Consider the following 22,710-nt stretch of genomic DNA (forward strand, 5'->3'; position numbering starts at 1 on the left):
GGGAAGGTTGTAAACTGCTTTTTCCGACAATTCTACAACTTTGAATCATTGTTTGAATGAATGGTTGCAAGTTGATAACTACCTATATTAATATATAATGGATAAAAATAAGCATTGAAGATTGTGCCAGAATACACAAATATCAGATACCAAGCAGATTATTTTCTTAAAAAGTACCTGTAATAACATTTGAACAAGGGTTAATTTGCAATTATGCTATGGATTTTAGACTTTAAAAAAGAGCCTTCAGAGTCTGACTGAAATCAGAATTATGTATTCTAGCAATGACCAATTATTTAAGGAATATCTACACAAAACATGTTACTTCTAGTTAAAAAGACACAAAACAAATGTTACAATATATTTTTTTAATTTTTATAAATAACTTATCTGTTACAAAGACAGTTAACCCACCTAAATCACAAAACCATCAACTCAAGATATCCAAATTATGTTTTATTAATAAAACAGGTAAAAATGCATTTATCAATCTTCACATAGAACTGCAGATGAAGCTGAAAAAGAAAGCTTCTTCTTCTTTTAATAACATAATGTATTCAATTCAAGGACTTTGGATTTACTGACTGATTACTTGGGATACTAATTTAATTCCCATGTTTTTTTAAAAAAATGCAAAGCCTTTGAAAGAAAGGCATCTGTATATTTTCATAGACCACTTGTAAAATTGCTGTTAAAGATGTCCACTGGCAAATATTTACAGTGGGTGACAGTCTACTTTGTCTCTCGCTACATTTAGGCTGCAATAGTATATCCACTTACCTTGGAGTAAGTCTCACTGAACTTAATGGCACTTAATTCTGAGCAGATACAAAATACAGTTTTGCTGTTCATTGCTTCTTCTCACCTCATCCCGAGAGATGACATATCATTTATGTAGTAGAATGCAGGAGAGCAAAATAAAATTAAAAAATAAAAAACCATGATCTTGGTTTCAATTAAGTTTTTCTAACCACCTGAATAGATTTCCTCAGAAACAAGGACATGAAAAAAAGAGATGCTTGGCATGGCTTCAAGTCTGCTTGTTTTCTCTTTTCCAGGCTCTTTTTCAAATGATTCTGATTATTGCTATTCTCCACCAAATCAGGTGTAAGAACTGGCTGCCAACAATGAGCATATTCATATTTTCTGCTATTTCTGTGTACTCAAATATGTTCCTCTCCCTCCCAGTCTTTATTTCTGGAGAGTTTTAAAGATGCCCAGCAAATGAAGCAAGCCTATCAGAGGCAGATCTGCTGGGGGTGGGACTCGATTTCTCTTGTGCTTTTGTTTGCCAGGAAAATATTACCCAGGTGTCACCCACCGTAAAAATCATGTGTCCTGAGTGAACCAGAAGCACAAACGTTTCCTGCATTTTTACCATGCTGCATCTGCAGGTCTTCACAGATTACCAGCATTTACAAGAGCAACATACAGAAGAGGCAGACAAGAGCTAGTTTGTGCATTGTCACGAACACTGTTTTAAGGCACGGCTTCTCTCAGACCAAAACTTTTTTTTTAACACAAAGGGATCACAATCGTGCATAATCACTTAAAGGGGGAAAGAAAGTTAACAAAGACTATTACACTATACATTAAGAAATACAAGAAATAATAAAAGGTGAAGAAAAGTCATTTAAAGAAGATTCTAGAACTATGTACAGTAGGAAAAGCCTTGGGGGTATTTCACGGTGACTATGGTACAGACAAAGCATGCAGTTTTATTTTTTCATCTTCAGATGATTGTACTGATTTTTGTCTTCACAATGTGGAACTGCTTTCCGGAAGACAAGTTGAAGAGTACCTCTACATTTCTGAAGTTCTTCTATAATTCCTGGGCCCTCTGTGGCAGCAAATAGAGTTTCAATTTGTTCCTTTTTCATTTCCTCTTTGAATGTAGTGTTTTATTGAAAGCTTTATAAAAACAAAAAACAAAAAACCCCTATCAATCTAATTCCTTCCCCTGTCAAAATTCAGTAGTGACATCTGTGGAGAAAGGCTGTTGGGAACACCAAAGCACTGACCCTGGTGGGAGTTATTCTTAAGGGCATCTGGTAATAATGTACATGTCAGGCAGCTGGCAACCAAGTTCTTTCAGGAGATCACCTTCCAGCTGGTGAATTTCCAACTGCCTGCAGCACAAGACTGAGGTATTATCTCTGTGTCATGACATTTAACATTACTAATAAACCTTGTCACATGTTCAATTTTACAAAATCCTATGCATAAATGAATATTTATCCCAAGGAAATGACACAATAGTCAGAAGTTGGATTTACAGAAGATAAGTGAGCCTCCCTGGCTCAGAAATGCCTGGGCATCTCACACTGTTCGCAACGATTTAAGGCTGGGTGATTTAAAAAAGTACAAGCTGTACAATTCCAATGAGCTCCCTCATCTTCTTCAGTATCTGGAACAGTCTTTGGTGTTTTGACCACGGATTTTTGATCGGCTGAGGTGGGAGGGGGGGGGAAAACAATGATCAAATATAAATAGCAAGTAAACAAATATATGTCCCCATTTTCCAATTATTATTTATTTAATAAACAAAATAATGTAGCCGCCCATCTGACCCAAGCAGACTCTATGTAAGCAACAATGATTACGTTAAAACTTTCATATATTATTTCCACTACTGTGATTTTAAAATCTAACTCATAATTCAAGAGTAAATAAATTACTACATATGCAAGGTGCAAAATATGCAAGTTCAAGAGCCATGAAAAAACAGAGCACGTAGGGCCCTTGACAAAGGATCTTGTTTGAAATCTACTGGTCATTCTTATAGAAAAACAAATTGCTAGCACTTGACATATTTCCCTCTTTCTTTTCTTGGTTTTAGGTACTTGCCTCCCAGTTTTTCTAGCTTCAAAGTCATATGAAACTGTGCAGCATGCTAATGGATTTGTTTTTGATGGTGGTTTTAAAAGTGCTAAAACAAATGCTTTAAAATTTTACACCCCAATCTCTGAAAACAAAACAAAAGGTCCCTACTTCCATTGGAGAGAGGTGCAAAAGAAATGCTGGTGTACCCCTGGTTTGGAGAAATTGGGGGAGGGCAACATTTTTCAAGAGGGTTGAGTCTTCTGTTAAGTTCTATCTGTCCCTTATTTTCAGTCTACCAAAAAAGATAGAGCTAGATCAGAAAGAGAACACAGCACCATAAATACTAAAGAAATAGAGTCTTTGGGGAGAAAAGAGTATGTGTGCACATCCCAAGATAATTTCTCAGTTCTTATGTTTAAAATTGAAGGAAAATCAAATGTCCCAGCATGTGTGAATGCATAGCTTCTGTCTTTAAAAAATGGGACGATGCAAGAAAAAGAAAGAACAAACGAAAGAACGTTGGTCTTACCTGAACGTGTCTTTTAAGAGGAGGGGAGGGAGTGGTCACCTGTGGGTATTCTCAAAGCCTGATTGGTCCAAAGACTGAGAGCAAAGCCTTAAATACTGGTGCCTTCTAATCCTGGCCCAGTTTCTCGAAGTCGAACGGTACAACTGAACAACAACCAAACCCCCGGGACCACCCGGGCTCTCCCCTTGGCCCCAACAGAACACAACTCAGGGCGGGTCGCGACCACTCCCTCCCCTCCTCTTAAAAGACACGTTCAGGTAAGACCAACATTCTTTTTCCAGAGGAGGGGAGGGAGTGGTCACCTGTGGGACATACCCAAGTTATAGTCCCAGGGAGGGAGAACAAGAAACCCCTAGGACCCAAGGGGAGCATCAGCCGCCACCCTCTGCAAGACCCTCCGACCAAACGACGCATCCACAGATGCGAAGGCATCCAGACGGTAATGTTGGATAAAAGGCGTCAGAGAAGCCCAAGTGGCCGCACGACAGATGTCCTCAAATGGGGCCCTCATGGCCCATGCCGCCATAGTAGAATGGGCTGTGATGCCTGACGGGGCCGGACGACCCGAAGCTCCGTAAGCTTCCACAATGGCCTGACGCAGCCAACGGCCAATGGTAGCCGAGGACACCCTAGAACCCAGTGTCCCCGGCTGGAACGAGACAAACAAGGCCTCCGACCTACGGACCCCCTCGGTCCGCCGGAGGTAGATCCGCAGAGCGCAGCGGACGTCCAACCGATGCCAGAGCCTCTCCCTATCATTGGACGGACCAGGGCAAAAGTCGGGCAGGACGATCTCCTGAGCCCTATGAAAGGGAGTATTCACCTTCGGGATGAAGGTAGGATCAAGGCGAAGCACCACCCTGTCCTGGTGAAAATGACAAAGGTCGTCCCTGGAAGACAGGGCGCCCAGTTCTGAAATACGTCGGGTGGAGGTAACCGCCACCAGGAAGGCCACCTTCAGTGACAAGAACTGCAGATGAACAGACCGGAGAGGTTCGAATGGGGCCCCTGTCAAGGCCCTGAGCACCAGGGGAGGATCCCACGTGGGGAACCTGTGGATGGGGAGAGGCCTGAGATTAGCCGCCCACTTCAGAAAACACTTGATCAGGGAGACATGGGAGAGGGAAGAAGACCCCACCCCCCCCAGGAGCGATGACAAAGCTGCCACCTGGCGGTGCAACGTGTTCTGCAAAAGCCCGCTTTCAAGACCCTTCTGGCCCTATCGGAAGATGCCCGGAGGAGAGCACCACTGGACAAAGGCCGTCGATTTGGAATTGTAAATGCGGGTCGTCGATGGACGCCAAGACACCTCAATGGTATGAATGACCCCGGACAGATTAGCCCCCCCTTAGAAGCCGCCGTTCAAGAGCCAGGCGGTCATATGGAGCCACTGGGGCTCCGGGTGAATCAGAGCCCCCTGCAGCAAGACCACCTCCTCCCACAGAATTCTCCACGGAGGGGCCACCAACAGCTGGACCAGGTCTGCGAACCAGGGCCTCCTGGGCCAATAAGGGGCCACCACAATGACCAGGGCCCTCTCCGCCACCACCTTCTTGACGGTCCCCGGGACGAGGGGAATGGGAGGGGATGCATAAAGAAGGCCCGAGGGCCACCGGCTCCTAAGGGCGTCCGTGCCCTCCGCCGACCTGGACTGGAAAAGGGTGAAAAACCGAGGAAGCTGGGAGTTTGCGGGCGAGGTGAACAGATCCACCAGAGGACTCCCGAACCTCCAACAGATCCTCTGAAACAGCGACGGGTGGAGCTGCCATTCGCCATTGTCCAGAGTCGCCCGACTCAGCCAATCCGCCTGGACGTTGGAAAGTCCGGAGATGTGTTCCGACACCAAGGACAACAGGTGCCTCTCCACCCAGGCGCCCAGCCGCAGAGCCTCCAGCCAGAGGGCCCGTGAGTGGGTCCCCCCTTGACGATTGATGTGGGCCTTCGTGGCCACATTGTCCATCAGGAGGAGCATGTGACGCCCCTCCACCGAGGACTGAAAATGACGCAGAGCCCGGCAGGCCGCCTTCAGCTCCAGCCAATTTATGTTGTGGCAGAGATCCGAGGCCCCCCACCTGCCCTGAGCCATCCGAGAACCCACCAGGGCCCCCCACCCGAACAGACTTGCGTCTGTGGTGGCGGTCACCCTGTCCGGCTCCCAGAAGCAGCAGCCCCGCTGAATGGCTGGGGAAAGCCACCACGCCAGAGAGACCTGGACCCCCGCCAGGAGATGGAGAGTCCAAAGAGAATTGCTCAGCTGCCCCCTCTGAAAGGGGATGAGCTCCCACTGGAGAGGCCGAAGGTGAAGCCTGGCTCATGAGACAATCCCAATGCAAGAGACCATCTTGCCCAATAACTGTGACAGAGAGAGGACCAAAGCTAACCACCTTCCGTGAACGCTTTCCGCCAGTTGACAAAGGCTGCTCTGACGTTCCGGGGACAGCCGCACCACCCCGACATGGAGTCTATGACCGTCCCCAGGTGTAGAATACATGTGGAGGGGGAAAGATGGCTGTTGGCGAAGTTCACCGAAAAGCCCAGGCTCTGAAGGCTCCGAATGGTGAGCCAAAGATCCGAGACGGCCTGAGGAAGAGACCCCGCCTGAACCAAGACATCATCCAAATAACATTGGAGCCGCACTGGGATGGAGCGCAGGTGAGCTGCCCGGGTCACCAGAACCTTCGTGAAAATCCGGGGAGCCGAGGCCAGCCTGAAGGGAAGAGCCCTGTACTGGTAATGGCGGGTCCCGTGCGAGAACCTCAGGAACCGGCGGTGAGCGAGCAGAATAGGTATATGAAGATAGGCCTCCGTGAGGTCCACGGAGGCCAGGAAGTCCCCTTTCCTGATGCCCTGAAGGATAGATTTGAGGGAGGACATTTTGAAACACCTGTACACCAGGAACTGGTTCAGGCACTTGAGGTGTAAAATCGCCCTCCAGCCCCCCATGCTCTTCGGAACCACAAACAGATTGGAGTAGTGGCCCAAGCCTCGTTCCCCTAGAGGAACTGCCTCCACCGCCCAAATGTCGAGAAGGTGGGCGATCGCCTGATCCATCAGGCGGTGGCGCTCCCGCCTCCGAGATGGAGTGAACGACCTGAAGAGGTTCGGAGGGGTGGAGATAAATTTTAACCTGAGACTGTGACGAATCGTGGCTCGGACCCAGGTGTCCAAAGTGATTTTGGCCCATTGATCCGCATAGAGGGAGAGGCGGCCGCCGATGGGACGACTCAGGTTCGAGTCACTTCCCCCTGCGGTAGGGACGGCCGCCTCCTCCATGAAAGGGCCGCCTGGACTGATTCTGGAAACAATTCCTGTCCTGAAAGGACAATCCAGGGAACTGTCTATCAGAGTGGAAAGAAGAAAAATGCTGGTTACAGCCGTAATCCGCAGCCCTATACCTTTGCCTATGGTAAGGGCGTGACTTAGTCTCGGGCTTCTTAGCATTAGAAGGAAGAACCTTCTTCTTGTCCTTATCCTCTATAAGGATGGGGACGAGGGCCTCCCCGAAAAGATTGGGCCCCTTGAAAGGGGCGGCCGCCAAATCCCACTTTGCCTTGTTATCCATCTGCCAGTGACGCAGCCAAAGGAGCCTACAAGAGGTGACCGAAGTGGCCAGGGCACTGGAAGCAAACTTGACCGTGTCCAGGGTCGCATCAGCTGAGAACTGGCAGGCCGCCATGATCTTGAAGAGATCGTCCTGGATGGGAATGCGCTCCTGGAGCTTCTTAAGCCACATGACCGTGGCGCGGTTAAAGTAGGAGGCCGAGGCCGCGGACTTGATAGCCTATGCAGTGGCATTAAAATCCTTCCGCAAGGTAAGCTCTGCACGCTTATCCTCCGGCTTCAACTTATCCGCTGCGTCGCCCGACACCACCGGAGAGGAGGAAACAAGGGCGGCCACCGGGGCGTCAATGGCTGGCAGCTGAATGGCTTGAGCAAAGGTTTGCTCTACGTTATAGTGCCTTTGGTCATTACTCCCAGGAGCTGAGAAATTGGAGGGGTGAGCCCATTGATTGGTCAAGACCTCTAGAAACAGGGGTGGAGCCGGAATCTCCTCCTTGTTTGTGGCCGTGGCGGAAAACATGGCTATGTCAGGATCCCAAGGCAGGGGCACCGAAGGATCCCCCGTCCCTACCTTGGTGGTCTGCCTTGCCTTGTCCAAGAGGATTTTGAACATGGTTGGAACAAAGAGGCTCTTAGAAGTGGGCTCTTCAGGAAGACCCGCATTCTCATCATCCAAGAAGCCCATGTCCTGGAGGTTCTCCCCCCCCCCCAAGAATGAAGCTTCGCTAACCATGGAAGGAGAGGAAGCACGACACTGGGCCCTGCCTAGTCCCCCATGCCTGGAAGAAAAGGAACCCTTGTCCCGCTGGGCAATACCCCTTGAAATGGCTGCAGAAATAAGCCTTTTAAGACCTTCAGGGAGGCTATCCAAATCCTCAACATCACCAAAGGCAGAGCCAGGCCCACGAGGAGCCAATCTGCGTGAGGGACAGGGCCCCCTAGATGTACCCTCCAAAGGATCCCTTGAAGGGGAAGGAGAGGGGGACCTTCTCCTCCTGGAATAGGAATGGGGCCTATCCGGAGAGACTGAGGGAGAAGACGGGCTAAATCCCCTAGGAGAAGAGTGCCGAAAGAGGCCCCAGAGGAGACCTGGATCTATCCCGGGATAAGGGTGCAGCAGCCCTGGCCTGACGCTCAGCCCTTGCAAAAGTCTTCTCAATCGCCCTGTGCCTCCTGGCTTCTCCCTAGTGGAGGACCTAGAAGGACGTTGAACAGCCAAAGAATCGGGGGGGGGGGGAACTCCCTGCTCTGCCCCCTGCTCCAGGCCTTCTCCACCCCTGACTGTGCCCACCTCCTGGTTTCGAGACTCTATAGGCCCCACGGGGGCCAAGGCCTTCTGTAGGCTGCAAAAATTGAGGCCTGAGCAGCTGCAGATCGAAGTGCGCTCCTCGCGCACGTGGCGGCCACCGAAATGGCCGCCGGACACCTCCATACAAGCCCAGCGGCCAAATCAAGCCTCCAGCGGCTCAGCCGGGCTCTCAGGCACCCACGCCGCTTCCAGAGAGATTGGGGGAGGCCACACGGCACTCAGGCTCGCACCCCCTCCCCCAGAGGCCACTCGCAGCCAGGGATCAACGGAGAGAAGCGCGGAAGCCGATCCGATGAACGCCGGCTCCGCAAATGGCTTGCACATGCCTCGTGGCGCTGCTGCTGCTTTCTGAGGCTTTTACAGCCAACGCAGCTGCCGTTGCAGCTGTTGATGAAGGAGCTGGCACACCCGCACCCCCGGGGATAGGGATGAGGCTCCAGGCCCACGGGGGGAGGCAGAACACCCCACAGGGTACTCCCCAACCGCCCGAGGCAGAAACTGTCCCTTGGGGCTGCAGCTGCACAATTTAGAATTTAACAAGACTTTTAAAGTGCCCAATTAAGCCAAATAGAAAGCCAAATTGCAACAACAATAAATCCTACCTATGGAATATTCTCAAACAGTACTTGGACCAAGAAAGACTGAGAGAACTAGGCCAGGGTTGGAAGGCACCAGTATTTAAGGCTTTGCTCTCAGTCTTTGGACCAATCAGGCTTTGAGAATACGCACAGGTGACCACTCCCTCCCCTCCTCTGGAAAACAAGAATAATTACAGCAAATGAATATGATGGGTTATTATTTGTATGCTACAGGCCTCCAACAGTTTTTTTTACCAACAATAGATTACAAATATTACGGACTGAAATAAGTTAAACGATACAGTTTGATTCCAGAGATAATTTTGAGGGGAAAAATTACTAGCAGTACCTTTAGGTTTTGGTGGCACAGGACCTAGAAATCCAATATTGTCATAAAAATTATGGATGGCACTGGGATTAAAATGTGGTCCTGAAAAAAAAAAAAAGAAGCATACATCATACAGAGTTAGGACAAAAAAGGCAATTAAAACTGAAGCAGTGGGGTATTTATGATCAAGATATTACTTGTAACATTGCATAGCTTTCCTCTGTTTTAAAAGAAAGTACTGGGGTTTTTTTCTGTAGTGTGGTAGAATTTCTAATACAAACAACACATTTAAAACTGAGAATTAAGAATACAGACACAAGAGTGGATAACCACATCCTGAGTACCTAGCCAGTATATTATCTCATTTGAATTTAAGAAAGAAATATACTAGCATTTGATATTCTAAGCAAGCATGAAAAAATTAAAATACAGTAACACTAAGTGTTGTTTGGCCGCATTCCAATTGCTAAAATGTATTAATTTCAATTTACTTTATTATACTTTTAATGCATCCAAAAGAGGAATTCTTTGAGTGATAAAGTGAAAAAAAATGCAAATCTTTGATCCATTTTTTTCTAGGAATATATATCTATGATTATGAAGCAAACAAATTACAAAGTGTATCCAACTCGTACCCTGTACATTATTCTGAACTAGTAAAAACACCAATTTAATTGGGATTGCAACACAATTCTGAACTTGCATCTGATTTTTAGTAGGAATTTTTTTAGAACATATATCCTCTTTCTCTTCCATCCCAAATTCTGAGAGTATTTTAAAATGAAGGCTATGCTAAGTCCCAGCATCTATGTGCAGGTACTGAATTAGATCTCTGCACACAATAGAATATGGCCACATAACAATAACTACTTTTTGTTATATTTTGTTTTTCCTCCCTCCTCAAATAAATGTGATTTTTAATTTTTACACCCTCCCCCCCCCCAAAAAAATCAGAAGGGCTTGTAATTTACACAGCTAAGCATTTTCATTTTATTATAAAGCACTGTTATTTACATCAAACTAAATCCTTTCACCACAGATGCATTTTAGTGCTTCCAATACTGAAGTATACTATAGTATTGCTCTAAGGAAGCCACTCCTTAATGCAACTCTTAAAGCAACAACAGCTTTTTCTTCAGTAGCAGTCTGAAGAAAATTGGTTACTTTAATAGGATAAAGCTTTGCTGTCTTGAAGCAAACAGTATAATAATTTTCAAAGTGTGCATAGTCTTATTTTGCAGTCCTCAAACCCTGCATACTAAAAAGTAAAAAGATAGTTCATATTTCTAATACCATACCTCTTGCTTGAAAAAGATCAATTTCTTTGGTTAAACAATCTATGTCTATTTGAAGCTGTCTGTTACAACTTCTTAACTGTTGCATTTCTTCAAGCTGAAAAACACAGAATTATTTGTTTCATGGCTATGATAATAAGACATGGTTATTGGTTGATGATGGTATCATTAGAATTATATAAACATTTTAATATTTTTAAGAAGTTCAGGCAACCTCTTTGGTATGCTGAAAACCAATTAAATATTTGGAAATCAAATGTAATGACTACCTAGATCACATAATCATAATCTAAGATACTGAAATAATTTTTAGCTTTTAATAAATGAAAGCTCCAGAAAAATATAAAGCTGGATAAAAAGACATATTACCTAGGAATAATTATATCAAGAACAGGCTTGAGAATAACAGAGATATGACAGTTTAAGAACAAATAACTGAAAGTACCCAATATGATTTCTTAATTTTCCTGAATATATTTTCTGAATATCATCATACTTCTAAATTTATTCTTTTCACCAAGTATCCTGCAGATTGTATACTTAAAAACTGCTCTTTTGATTTGATTTATATTAATTTTATGGTAATACTGGATTATTCTGTATCTCCAGAAATGATGACTTACTGAAGGAATTTGGGAAGCAGAATTTGATCTTTTCAGCCGCCTTCGTGTTAGATTATTCTCCATTTCATTGACTTCTGACTTTAGTTTATCCAGCTTTTTCTTTTGAATCTCAAGTTCTCGTTGAAGCCGTTCCATCCTAGCCTTCTGATGTACTAGTAAAGCTGAAGAACATTAAGATACCATCTTAACCAATTTAATGTTCTCTTCACAGCATTTGTTTTAACCCAGTGCAGTCCTAGGACAAACAATTATATGAGAATTTCCCAGTTTGTCCAATATGAAGCATAGGGACACATAAGTAATGACTTATAAAAACCATACAAACCATGTTTATAACAATCTAATCAATATGATAATTTCAAAGTGCATTATTAAATTAATCAATATATGAAATTTAAATTTCCCTGGCTTTAGCTTCCTTAGTTAACTTTCTAATGTACAAAGAACAAACTTCCATATAGCTCTAGTCACCAAATTATAGCCACCTCCCTTTCCTATTTTCGTTATTTACTTATTAATTTACATGCCATTTCTGTTATTATCAACTACAAATGGTTTACATCTCCTATTTTCCCAATTAAGAATTATACATAAATAATGATAAACCAGCAACCTAAATCATAATTTTAAAATAAAAATTCTGTTGAAAATAAACATCACACTATAAAAGGAATAACACATCTGCCCTTAAGGCTTGCTGGGGGGAAAAGTTTCCTAAAACCTCCTAAAACCCAGCAGGGTTAGAGCAATACAATATCTCAGTGGGATCTCAGCTGTTTTAAAGAAGAGAGAAAGTGATTGAGAAGACCTGAGGGGAAAATGATGATGAAATTCCTTAAAAGAAATGGCTTGACGGGAGCCCATTCTGCTTTTCTTATTGTGGACGAAAACAGTTGTGAGAATGTGATCTTGGTGATAACCATATGCTATGCTATGAAGGTTCTTCATCTCTTGTCTCTCTTCTAAACAGTCCACATCTTCTACCCACCATTTCAGTTTTCACTCTCCAATGCCCATTACAAATCCTAACTGATTAATCTTCCCAATCAGTTTCTCTACCAGCAGGGACCAACTACTGCAAACGTATCCTAGTTCTAAACTTTGGTCTGTGAAACTGTGATAAATTTCTCCTAAGCTTCCTCAAAGTAGATTATGACCTTATCGTGCAAACAAAAATGAAACAAAAACAAAACTGTGCATATCAAACTCTTTCATACTATTGTAGTAGTAAGAAAGGTGGTCAGAGCCACAAATCGAATAGTACTGGTGAATCTCTCAGATCTTATTTTACCTCATTACATTAAAAAAAATATTTTTTGTGAATTTTTAATGAAATTTTATACTCCTTTTTATAAGAAAGAGACATAAAACAAAGAAATTTCTTAAATCTATGTTTACTTATTTTCAAATAATCGCTTGTTTAATCTGTTTGTAGCTTAAAGCTCAACATTTTAACGAAGAATGTAAAGCTTTGGGAACCACATCTTAATTAAAAGCATTATGAGGCCTCTTGAAAATTGACCAAAAACTGGATTAACATAAATGCTGAAGCAGCACTGATTCATGCATGTAAATGCAAATGAATGAAATGAATTTTAAGCAATCCAACGGATTAACTAATTAGATACCCCTTCCTCTTATGGGAATCTAGATAAGCTAATCATCAACACAAGAGTCCCTCAGAATGATGCAAATGACAAATTTCAAAGATTAAAAAAGGAGATGCTGTTGACAATAGGAAGATCTTGATGGCCTAATATCCTGAGAACAAGGTGGCAGGCTTCACCAGGAGCATGAGATGGACATCTGCAATCTAACACAAACTGGCATTCTCTCCAGCTTTCCAAGCAAAACTTTACTCCATGAACTAGAGGAAATCTACAGACAAAGGTAGCCCCTGAGGGAGGAAGAATTACCACCCAGGGCTGAGCCAACTCCTCTGGCCAATGATATAGACATGAAATGACTTTCTAATGTTCATTATTCTGTGTGCAAACATTACAAAACCTACCTGACCTACCTGACTCTATACAGCAAAAGAGAGCAGAGGTGGGCCAAATTGTAATCAATGTGCCTTCCTAGATCCTGAAGAAATTTTTGATCTCATCTCACCTGTAGAGTGACTGCATGAGTCATACTATTCAACTGCAGACTTCAATTACATCACCAACTACCCCTTCTGACAATATTCAGCTACTGACAGGGAATATAACCAGATGAAATAAAATGTCAGATGGAGATTTGTTGGAATTCCTTTCCAAGTTCAACATCATAGCATTCCAAGAGACATGGTTAACCACTGGTAATGAAGATATTCAAGGGTGGTGCAATTGGCTCAGTGGTTAAAGATGCTGAACTTCTCAGCTGAAAACCTGATAGCCCAAGTTCGAGACGGGAATGCCATGGGTAAGCTCATGTTATTTGCCCCAGAGGTCCTGCCCACTTAGCAGTTCAAAAGCATGCAAATGCAAGTAGATAAATAGGTACCACTTCAATGGGATGGTAACAGCATTTTATGCATCTCAGCATATAGTTATGCTGGCCACATGATCATGGAAGAGTCTAAGAAACGGAGATGAGCACTGCTCCCTAGAGTCAGAGTTGACTGGACAGGGGATATCTTTACTTTACCTTTAATGAAGATATTCACCTACCAGGCTTCAAATCATGGCATATAATAGCATGCAAATTTAGGAGCGAGCCCCAAGGATATTATGTTTACTTGCCAAAGGAGAGTTAGGCTGGCACACAACTTTTCCTAATAGTTCCCATACATGTACGCATACATGCACGCATGCACGCACACACACACACACACACACACACACCAAGGAAGACCTCCCCACCCCCAAATAACAGACTCAAATGCCTTATTGATATAACAGCAAAGATGTAAAACATCTCTCAAAGAAAGCGAAGGATTGGCAATTTAAAAGAATATATTAGCAGAATAGGCTACGTTCAGACTTGGGACTTGACAATAGATAATTTATTTATTGTATACCAGGGGTGTCAAACTAATGGCCCATGGGCCGGATGCGTCATGCACTGGCCATGCCCACCCCAGCTCTGCAAATGGGAAAAACATCACTAAACATCATATGATGGCAACATGATGCAGCGAGTTTGACACCCGTGTTCTATACCATATTATTACCATATGCACAACAGATGACAAATATGTTTACATCTTTCATACATCTCAGTGCTACATTAGATTCCATAAATAGAGGCATCTTATGGAGGAAGGCTGCCAAGCTATATATGGAACCTAGATTTCTATACCTGGTAAAAGCCCTCTATACAAATACATACCTGAAAGTCCCTATTGGAGTAAATGGCTCTCTCACCCACAGTATCCACTTATAAAAGTATTAGACAAGAATCCACTTTGGTCCCAAGTTAAACAACATAAAGTTGTTTAAACTTTAGATTAACAACATCCCATAATTTCTCAATTCTACAGATGTTCACATGCCAAAGAATCTTAAAGACACATCAATATCCTTTTGTATTGACATGGTTCTGATGGCATACTTCCAAGCAGGCATGAGAAGATTGATGGGGAAATCTGGTACCTAGTGCACTTCTAATTTTTTAAATATTAATAAATCCAAACTAATGGTTTTTGGAAAAAGATGACCCAAACACAATTGGCATTTAGAAGAAGAACCTATAAAACAAACAGATCCCTTCTCACACTTAGAGGTAGTTTTTATGAATACATGGTCTTGGATCAACCACTTCAAACAATTCTTATAAAAGCAACAACAATCTCAAAACTACTAAATAAATTACTTGGTTACAACTGTCAAAGCTCTCTGCTCCTCATTTTAAGACAAAACTTGTACTAATACTAATAGGTATTGGTACAGATCTGTGGGCCTATAAAGTGCTTCTATACTTGAACAAAATCAAGCCCACTTTTTAAATACGATTGGAAACGACAGGAATACACCTGCTTTAGCAGTAAGAGCTGAAATAGACACCCAGTTAATTTGTAGTTAATAGCAATTAAAGCCTTTAATTAGCCAACAATTCTTTCAATGGAGCCCAACAATTATCAAGAATATGCCAAAACAGATGGGCTTACTACAACATACCACATGGATTAATCAATTTCTCCAAATCATCTCGTATTACGGCTTCTCAACACACTATCTATCCTCAGTCAGACAAGGTCAAGACAATATTCAGACAGAGTTTTGGATATTAAGCCCTTGATTTTGAGTCACTTGCAAACATCAGGTTGTTGCAATGGTTGGCGAAAAAATAAAATGGCCTTCCAAATACAAAACTATGTGACAATGGATTTCATTCAGAGCAAGATTTGAGTAACTAGATTCTATGGTCAAATCTGGTGATTCCATCAAGTGACATATTTTGAGAGAACATGTATTTGAGGACAATCAGAAATAGAATACATTCCAATGTCCTAGTCAATTGTCATTTATATGCCTCAGACACTGGGACTGTAACAAAGAGAGATTTTTTATTAAAACCATTATGTTTATAGTCAGTTCTGTCCAACAGAGAACACGTTTTATAAAACACACTGAAGTTGCATGAAAAAATAATGAATTCACCTAAAGACGCACTGTTTTTGAACTTTAATATTCATTTTATTATACATCTCTGCATTCTATTTTATCTTATTCTTTTAAATGTTACCTTATTTTATTGTATCTTACTGTGCCTGATGGTCATGCTTTGGTATGGTCAATCAACTGATTAATAAAGTATATCTAATTTGAAAATAAATGGCATTTTAAACTTATATTAAAACACAGTAATTTTTGATAAACGATATTCATGGCCTCCCCAACCACTTGAGCCTGTATATTTGATATGTTATGTGTGGTTTCATTTCATTCCAGAAAAACTTTACTTTTATCATCCATTGACAATGGCAGAAATATTCAATAAATGTATCATGTTGCGTAATATTTGTAATTATGTTACATGAAATTTTGAGGTATGTTGCAAACTTGGTAAGAATTTGTTAACAATAGAATAAAAGCATTAGTACTGGCAAGCATACAAACCTCTCTTTAAGAGAGTTTGCAGTATATATGCTTCAGAATCTTTTCCACTCTATAGCATTCTGGTAGTCAAAGTTGATATGGAAACTGTTGAAAGCCATTGTTCAGAAATATTTCAAACAGTTTACAACATAACTGCAGTACTGGTAATCCTCAACTTACAACTCATTTTGTTATAACAGCACTGAAAAAGGGATTTGAAAACATTTTTCATACTTACGACTACTGCAGCATCCCCATGTTCATGTGATCAAAATTCAGATGCTTGGCAACTGACCTGTATTTATAATGCTTGCAATGTGTCAGAGACATCTGATCATCTTCTGTGACCCTCTGACAAGCAAAGTCAATAAGGAAGCTAGATTCACTTAACAACTGTGTTACTAATTTAACAACTGCAGTGATTCACATAACAACTATGGCAACAAAGGTTGTAAAAATGGGGCAAAATTGATTTAATTGTCTTGCTTAGCAATGGAAATTTTGGGCTCAATTGTGGTCATAAATCAAGGACTATCTATAACTATGATGTAGAATTTGAACATCCAGAAAAAAAAGTTTATGACTAGACAAAGGGGAGAATAAAAATTAATATCCCATGGCCCATAATATACTAAAAAAAACCTAGCTTGCAAAAATCTCAAAAAAATTAGAAAAAGCACTCGAATTCACATAAACCGCAGTTTGGATAACAAATGGACATCCAGTGTCCAACTCCAAGCATCCGTTTCTTATTAACAATGTGAAACTGAGTCTATTTTAAGGTGTATTCTAAGCATGAAAGAATGCAGATATTTGCTTGCTGTCACACCTAACCATTCACTACTCTGTGCTATTGATTAACTCTCTAATACATTATTTTGAATTCCTACAATTTAGAAATTTAATATATTCCCGCTGCACTGATATAATAAATTAATACATTTTCTTAAGTTTAAAGAATAACTCTTATGATCAACTCTCTACAATTATATTTGCTATTATAATCTTTGTACAGTAGAGAAACATAAAAAGATTGTAACATCTTGATCCCTAACAGTAAATACAATGTATGCAGCAATATCATCACATTCCACAAATTTGAGATAGTGAAAAAAAGCTGCAGACATGTACCTCTACTACAGTGAAAACCCTAGGCATATAGTTAATTGTGATGATCCTGGCAGAATTCCAGAAACAACACTTTCCAACACAAAATGTGTAAAATCCTTTGACCTCAGTAAAACCTATTCAAGGCTCGAAGCAGAACAAATGCATGTCAGGAAGTATTCTCAGTATTCCAAAGACTTTAATTGGGCTGTTGTCTTATGGGCAGTTTATGATAGGGTTAAACTTGTATGTATAATTTTTCTTTCAACTTAACGAATCACCAGCACATTTAGGCTGGATAAGGTAACAAGAGCCTCAGCGGCAGCTTCCCCCCCCAAGCGGGGGTCGTAGCAGTGCTGGCATCAGACCTCCGACTTGGGCGCTTCCCCCAGCAGCTGCCTGCGTTCCGAGCGGCACCTGGGTGATCAGGACGCCTGAGGAACGAAGAGTGAGCCCAGAGTGTAAACGAACAAAATAAAACTTAAATACACTCACTCAGCCTGCTCACACCCTAAACTAAGCATTACTCACAATAAAAAGCTCAAGAGAGTCCAAGCTAAGTAACAGAAATGAAGAGAAACTCTAAGCGCGTCCTACTGGGCTAGCTGAATTGAAAAAATCTGGAGATATTCAGCACCAGAGGCGTGGCTTAAAGTTTCAATTCAGTTCTGGGCAGTTTGGCTGTATTTAACCCTTGCTTGGACTCTCCTGAGCAGGGCCCTGGAAAATGAGATGGCTGGATGGAGTCACCGAAGCAGTAGGCATGCGCTTAAATGGACTCCAGAGGATGGTCAAGGACAGGAAGGCCTGGAGGAACGTTGTCCCTGGGGTTGCAATGGGTCAGACACAACTTTGCAACAACAACAAAGGTAACATGGAATCATAGTATTCCTAGGAAAGCAGCAGTTAAGCTCAGGACAAGATAAAAGATTGGTATAAGATCCAATCTGGGTCAGTCTTGAAGAGAGAAGTTCCCTGAAGATGGGCTCCAGCATGGGTCCAAAACAGGATGCAGCATGGGTTCAGCAGGTTCTGGAGAACCGGTAGTGGAAATTTTTGTTCGGAGAACCGACAAATACCATCTCTGGCTGGCCCCAGAGTGGGGAGGAAATAGGGATTTTACAGTATCCTTCCCCTGGAGTGGGGTGGGAATGGAGATTTTGTAGTATCCTTCCCCTGCCATGCCCACCAAGCCACGCCCACAGAACCGGTCCCCACTGGTCCAAAAGTTAGAAGACAAAACTTCTGGTCTCACCAAGTAAAATGTTGATGGGCATGCATATATACTGTCCCCATAGTTGTCATTTGTAACATTAGTTAAACTTCTGAGAGTAAAACATTGGAATGTATATGTCTGTGTGTATGATTGTACTGTGCATGTTCTTGTCACTTACTGCAACAGTAATGTTATTCATGCTCTCAAGAAACTCCAATAAATCTTTCTTTCCTCTACTTTTCATAGTCAGCAACCACCTTTACATGCAAGCAAAAACATCAGCAAAAAAACAGCAATTTGCATTTGCTGGATTATCAATGATCCCTGAAAGCAATTTACCAAAAGAATAAATAAACAAAGCCAGTTACAATCTTGCTGAGTAGATGACGTGAAATGCCTACATAAAGACTAGCCTCTTATCCTTAATTGAATATACCAAGGAACTTTGTAAGAGCGAAAGGAACTACAATGACCTCCAGGCTGACTGGCATGTTCATCTTAATCTAGATGCCTGTTTATTTTCAGGCCGGGAGCAATAAATGTAAAAAAAAAAAACCAGAATACTTTGTGAATGAAGGCAATCCTGCAAAAGATTATTAATTTATTATATCCCACTCTTCTTTCAGAAACAAACTGGCTTATATAATACTACCTCCTTCAGTTTTTTCTGGAAATCAAAACCTGGTTAGAGAAAGAGTGACTAGCCCAAAGTCACCCAAAGAATTTCCATGATTTATGGTGGCTTTGAATCTGGGTCTAATAATTGGTCACTATATCATATTGATTCTCTGTTAAACTGATGAGCTTTGCTATCTTGTTGATGTGTAAAAGGGGATATGTTTCTGATTATAATCTATACTAATTTTTCACCTCTTCTTTCCTTTATTTGATATTCTCAAAAAACTCCTTTGAAGGTAATCATCTTGACCCGTTATCCTGCAAGTTACTGTTCAGAAGTTACCACAGCTTGCTACCCTCAAAACCAATAAACCATACTAAACTTAATGTGATAAATTATTACTCTGTAAATTAAATAACTGTAAATAATGTAACTGAAATTTCCTGGCCATTTCAGATGTTTAAATTTTTGGTTAAAATTTGGTGCATGCTAACTTTAAAGGGGAGACCTTTCTAAAAATTGACCAATGGCTACAGGCATTTGCCCTGGAATGGTCCCAAGCCGAAGTATAATACAGATAGTCCTCAGTTAAGATCGGTAATTCGGACCAGAATTTTCATCCCTAAGTAATGTGGTAATAAAGCATGCCATCACACTCCTGTGATGCCAGTCCTGCAACATCATTAAGCATAGTATTATGTGGTCACCATTTTGACTTCTTTTTAGCTTCCTCACTGACTTTGTCAGAAGCTAGCAGTGAAGGTCACAAGTGGTGATGATATGATGCTATGACACTGTCATTGTGAGTTGGTCCCCAAGTATCTGAATCGCTATCACATGATGGCAGGGCTGCTGCATCAGCAAAATTTTGAAGAGCAGTTGTAAGTACCACTCATTTAGCGCCATCAAAGGGTCACTGAACAAGTGTTTATTAAATTAAGATCACCTGAACAGCATTTACATGCAAAGATCTGCAGAGTTGCTTCACACATTGATGACTATGTCTGGCATTCAATATGAAAAAAGATGAAAAAACACAGAAATAAAGCAAGGAAAAAGAAAATGGAGAGGGAGAATCAAATGAAAATGCTGCAAATGAATTCAAGCGCAGGGATTTAAAAAGATGTTAAGTAAGATTCTCTAAACAAACTTGTATAGTATCAGTCTAATGAAAATAAACCCGACTGGGATATAGTATCAAGGTAGTATTGACTGCACTTATTGATCTCTGGCAGAAGACAGACAGAGGTGGTAAATCTATCCGGGCCATCTCAATTTCATCATCTTGCATTATCCATCAGGTACAACAGGCACAATGTATGAAATCTGTGGGGCCTATGATGTTGTTTTTAAAAGCTTAAATAAAAATATGACAAGGAATCAATGACATAAGCTTCCACCTAGTGATGCTTGTAAATAAATATAAATGCTTAAATTGAAAATAATATGTAGGTTATTTTTTCATTATGTTTTATTCATGAAACAGAGCCACATTGGCAAATTTAATTAAATAAACAAATAAATATAAAAATTATTAGGATATAGTTATGTCTGAGTGTCTCTCTGTGTGTGGGGTGATAAGAAATATTGTAAATCAAAATCTTCACATATGTTATGGTGGATAAATCAATTTCATAATCTTGATTCTGTCTGATTGGATTTAATGGGAAATAAATGTCCTATAAAAATAGAATAGGAATAGAAATAATGAAAAATTCAATTTATCTTTTCCAGAAATTATGCACAGGCTCTCCAACTGTATTTCCTGTATTATCACTTCTACCCGCCAACCTCTAAATTACTTATAGGTTTCTCTCTGATAATATTAACAAAACCATTTCTAGTTCTAGACTATTAAAGTTATAATTTCTATAATTTCTTGATTCTTTCATCCTTGTACTGACAACATACCTTTTGTCAGCAATATTAGGTTTTCCCTCCCTAAATCTCTTCGTTATAGAGATTTAAAATAAACAAGTAAGTTGGACATAATGAACTAAAGCAGCAATAATTCACACAAAAGCATTACCTTGTGTATAGGCTGCGTCGTCAGACCCCATGCTCAGTTTTCGTGCTTCACTAATCCTATCGACATGTGCTAAAACAGGATCATTAAGGTGTTGGATATTTTCTGTTTCTGCAAAGTGTTCAGGAAGGTTAAGAAGATTTGTAGGTTCAAAAGTTGGGGACACCACACCTGGTGAAACTGCAGGGGGTTTATTTGGAGAAACAGTAATTTTAAAAGTGTACTTTGTATTAGGCTGAGTAACCACTACTCGAGGAGAAGTGGCAGAAGCATTGTTTCCAATTGTTCTGCTTTTGGGAGGGTGGTGGTGAATAAAGGCAGGTCCCATGCTAACTTGACCAGACATATTCCTAGATGTGGCCGTGACTCCTGGATTTGTTGATATGAAGAGTGTGGGCTGATTCCGTACAAGTTCATCACCTGAAGAAGCATTGGCGGAAATGTACACCTTTGGCTGACTTCGTGTAATGATGTCATCAGCGTTTGGGGGACTGGCAGCTATGTAAACAGTGGGTTGACTTCTACTTAAAGTCTGGCTGTTGCTGGAAGAGGAATTTGTGGATGAGCGGTGACCTGTAGGACGAAGTTTTGATGAATTGTTTCTTTGCGGTGGTTCAAGTTTTATTTCAATTTGGTTTTTACGAGGTCCTGTTGATATATTTTGGATATTATATTGGCTCTGGGTTGAAGAAGATTGTGAGCCACCAGATGAATGAACTGTGGGTGCTTGAGGAGTTGTAGGAGAACTTATAGGCATATACACATGAGAGGTCTGATGGCCTTGCTGGTTTGATTGAGTCGACTGTTGTGATGAGGTATGTGTCAAGGAACTGGTTGTAGGCATAGTTGACCAGGGGCTTGAATGTGAAGGCTGGTAGTTTTGTTGAGAATGCAGAGGACTGAACTGAGACATCCAGGCTGGATTTTGCTGATTCTGGCGAGTTGTACCACTTGGATTTGTGATGTAAGGTCTAATGTAGATAGAATTGCCTTGTGGACTGTTTATTGGAGGTACACCATGTATGTGCAAAGATGTTGGGGTGTTCCGACCAGGCTGAATATTTGGAGCTAAAGTTACCATAATGGGGTTAAATCTAGGTATTTGCTGAGCCAAACCAGAAGATCCTTTACTGCCCAAGTGAAATCCAAAATGTTGTCCTGAATTGGAAGAACTAGGAGTATTAGATATGCCAAAGAATCCCTGTGGAACTTGGACTGGAGCAGTCTGTGGTTCTGGATGACACAATTCACTGTTGGACAAGCTGGTCTGAAGGTGTCCATCACTAATACTATGAGTTAAAGTCCTACTTCCATTCATTCTACTTCCTTCTCTTCCATGGAGATTCACATTCTGTGATTGCAAATCCAAATTAAGGGATGTCATGTGATTTCGCAGGCTGGAAATGCCAGATTCATCTGAAAAACCAATGTCTCCTTCACCGTAGAGATATTTTGTGCTCTCTTTAGAGAGAACTGCACAACAGGCATCCAAGTTATTATTATTCTGTAACAAATTTAAAAACAGGCATCAGTAGAATTCCTATAGTTTTGTCACAGTTATTTAAGAACTTAACAAATAGAACTTTCTGGCGTATAAATCTATTTGAAAACAGGCAAAAGAGGGATAAGAAAGCTCAGAAGAGAAACAAAAAAATAGATTGCACCTGGGCTA

At 41.5% G+C, this 22,710-nt stretch overlaps 1 protein-coding gene across 4 annotated transcripts in view; it reads right to left on the reverse strand.

The window, feature by feature from the left end:
• Positions 1 to 353: 353 nt before the first annotated feature.
• TAB2 (TGF-beta activated kinase 1 (MAP3K7) binding protein 2) overlaps positions 354 to 22,710 on the reverse strand; it is a 65,566-nt gene continuing 43,209 nt past the window's right edge. For 3 of the 4 annotated variants that reach the window (XM_087718309.1, XM_087718308.1, XM_087718307.1), the window contains 5 exons: positions 21,042 to 22,542; positions 11,047 to 11,207; positions 10,427 to 10,520; positions 9,150 to 9,230; positions 354 to 2,449 (listed from right to left, as the gene is read on the reverse strand). In XM_087718309.1, coding sequence (XP_087574435.1) covers positions 2,301 to 2,449; positions 9,150 to 9,230; positions 10,427 to 10,520; positions 11,047 to 11,207; positions 21,042 to 22,542 — 1,986 coding nt within the window. In that variant the 3' untranslated portion in view covers positions 354 to 2,300. The remainder of the gene's footprint in view (positions 2,450 to 9,149; positions 9,231 to 10,426; positions 10,521 to 11,046; positions 11,208 to 21,041; positions 22,543 to 22,710) is intronic. The other variant, XM_087718310.1, reaches the window with a different exon arrangement.

This window comes from Thamnophis sirtalis, unplaced genomic scaffold (genome assembly GCF_051295495.1).
Source record: "Thamnophis sirtalis isolate CommonGarterSnake01/CBP01778 unplaced genomic scaffold, rThaSir2_p1.2 scaffold_6, whole genome shotgun sequence".
Classification (NCBI taxonomy): domain Eukaryota; kingdom Metazoa; phylum Chordata; class Lepidosauria; order Squamata; family Natricidae; genus Thamnophis; species Thamnophis sirtalis.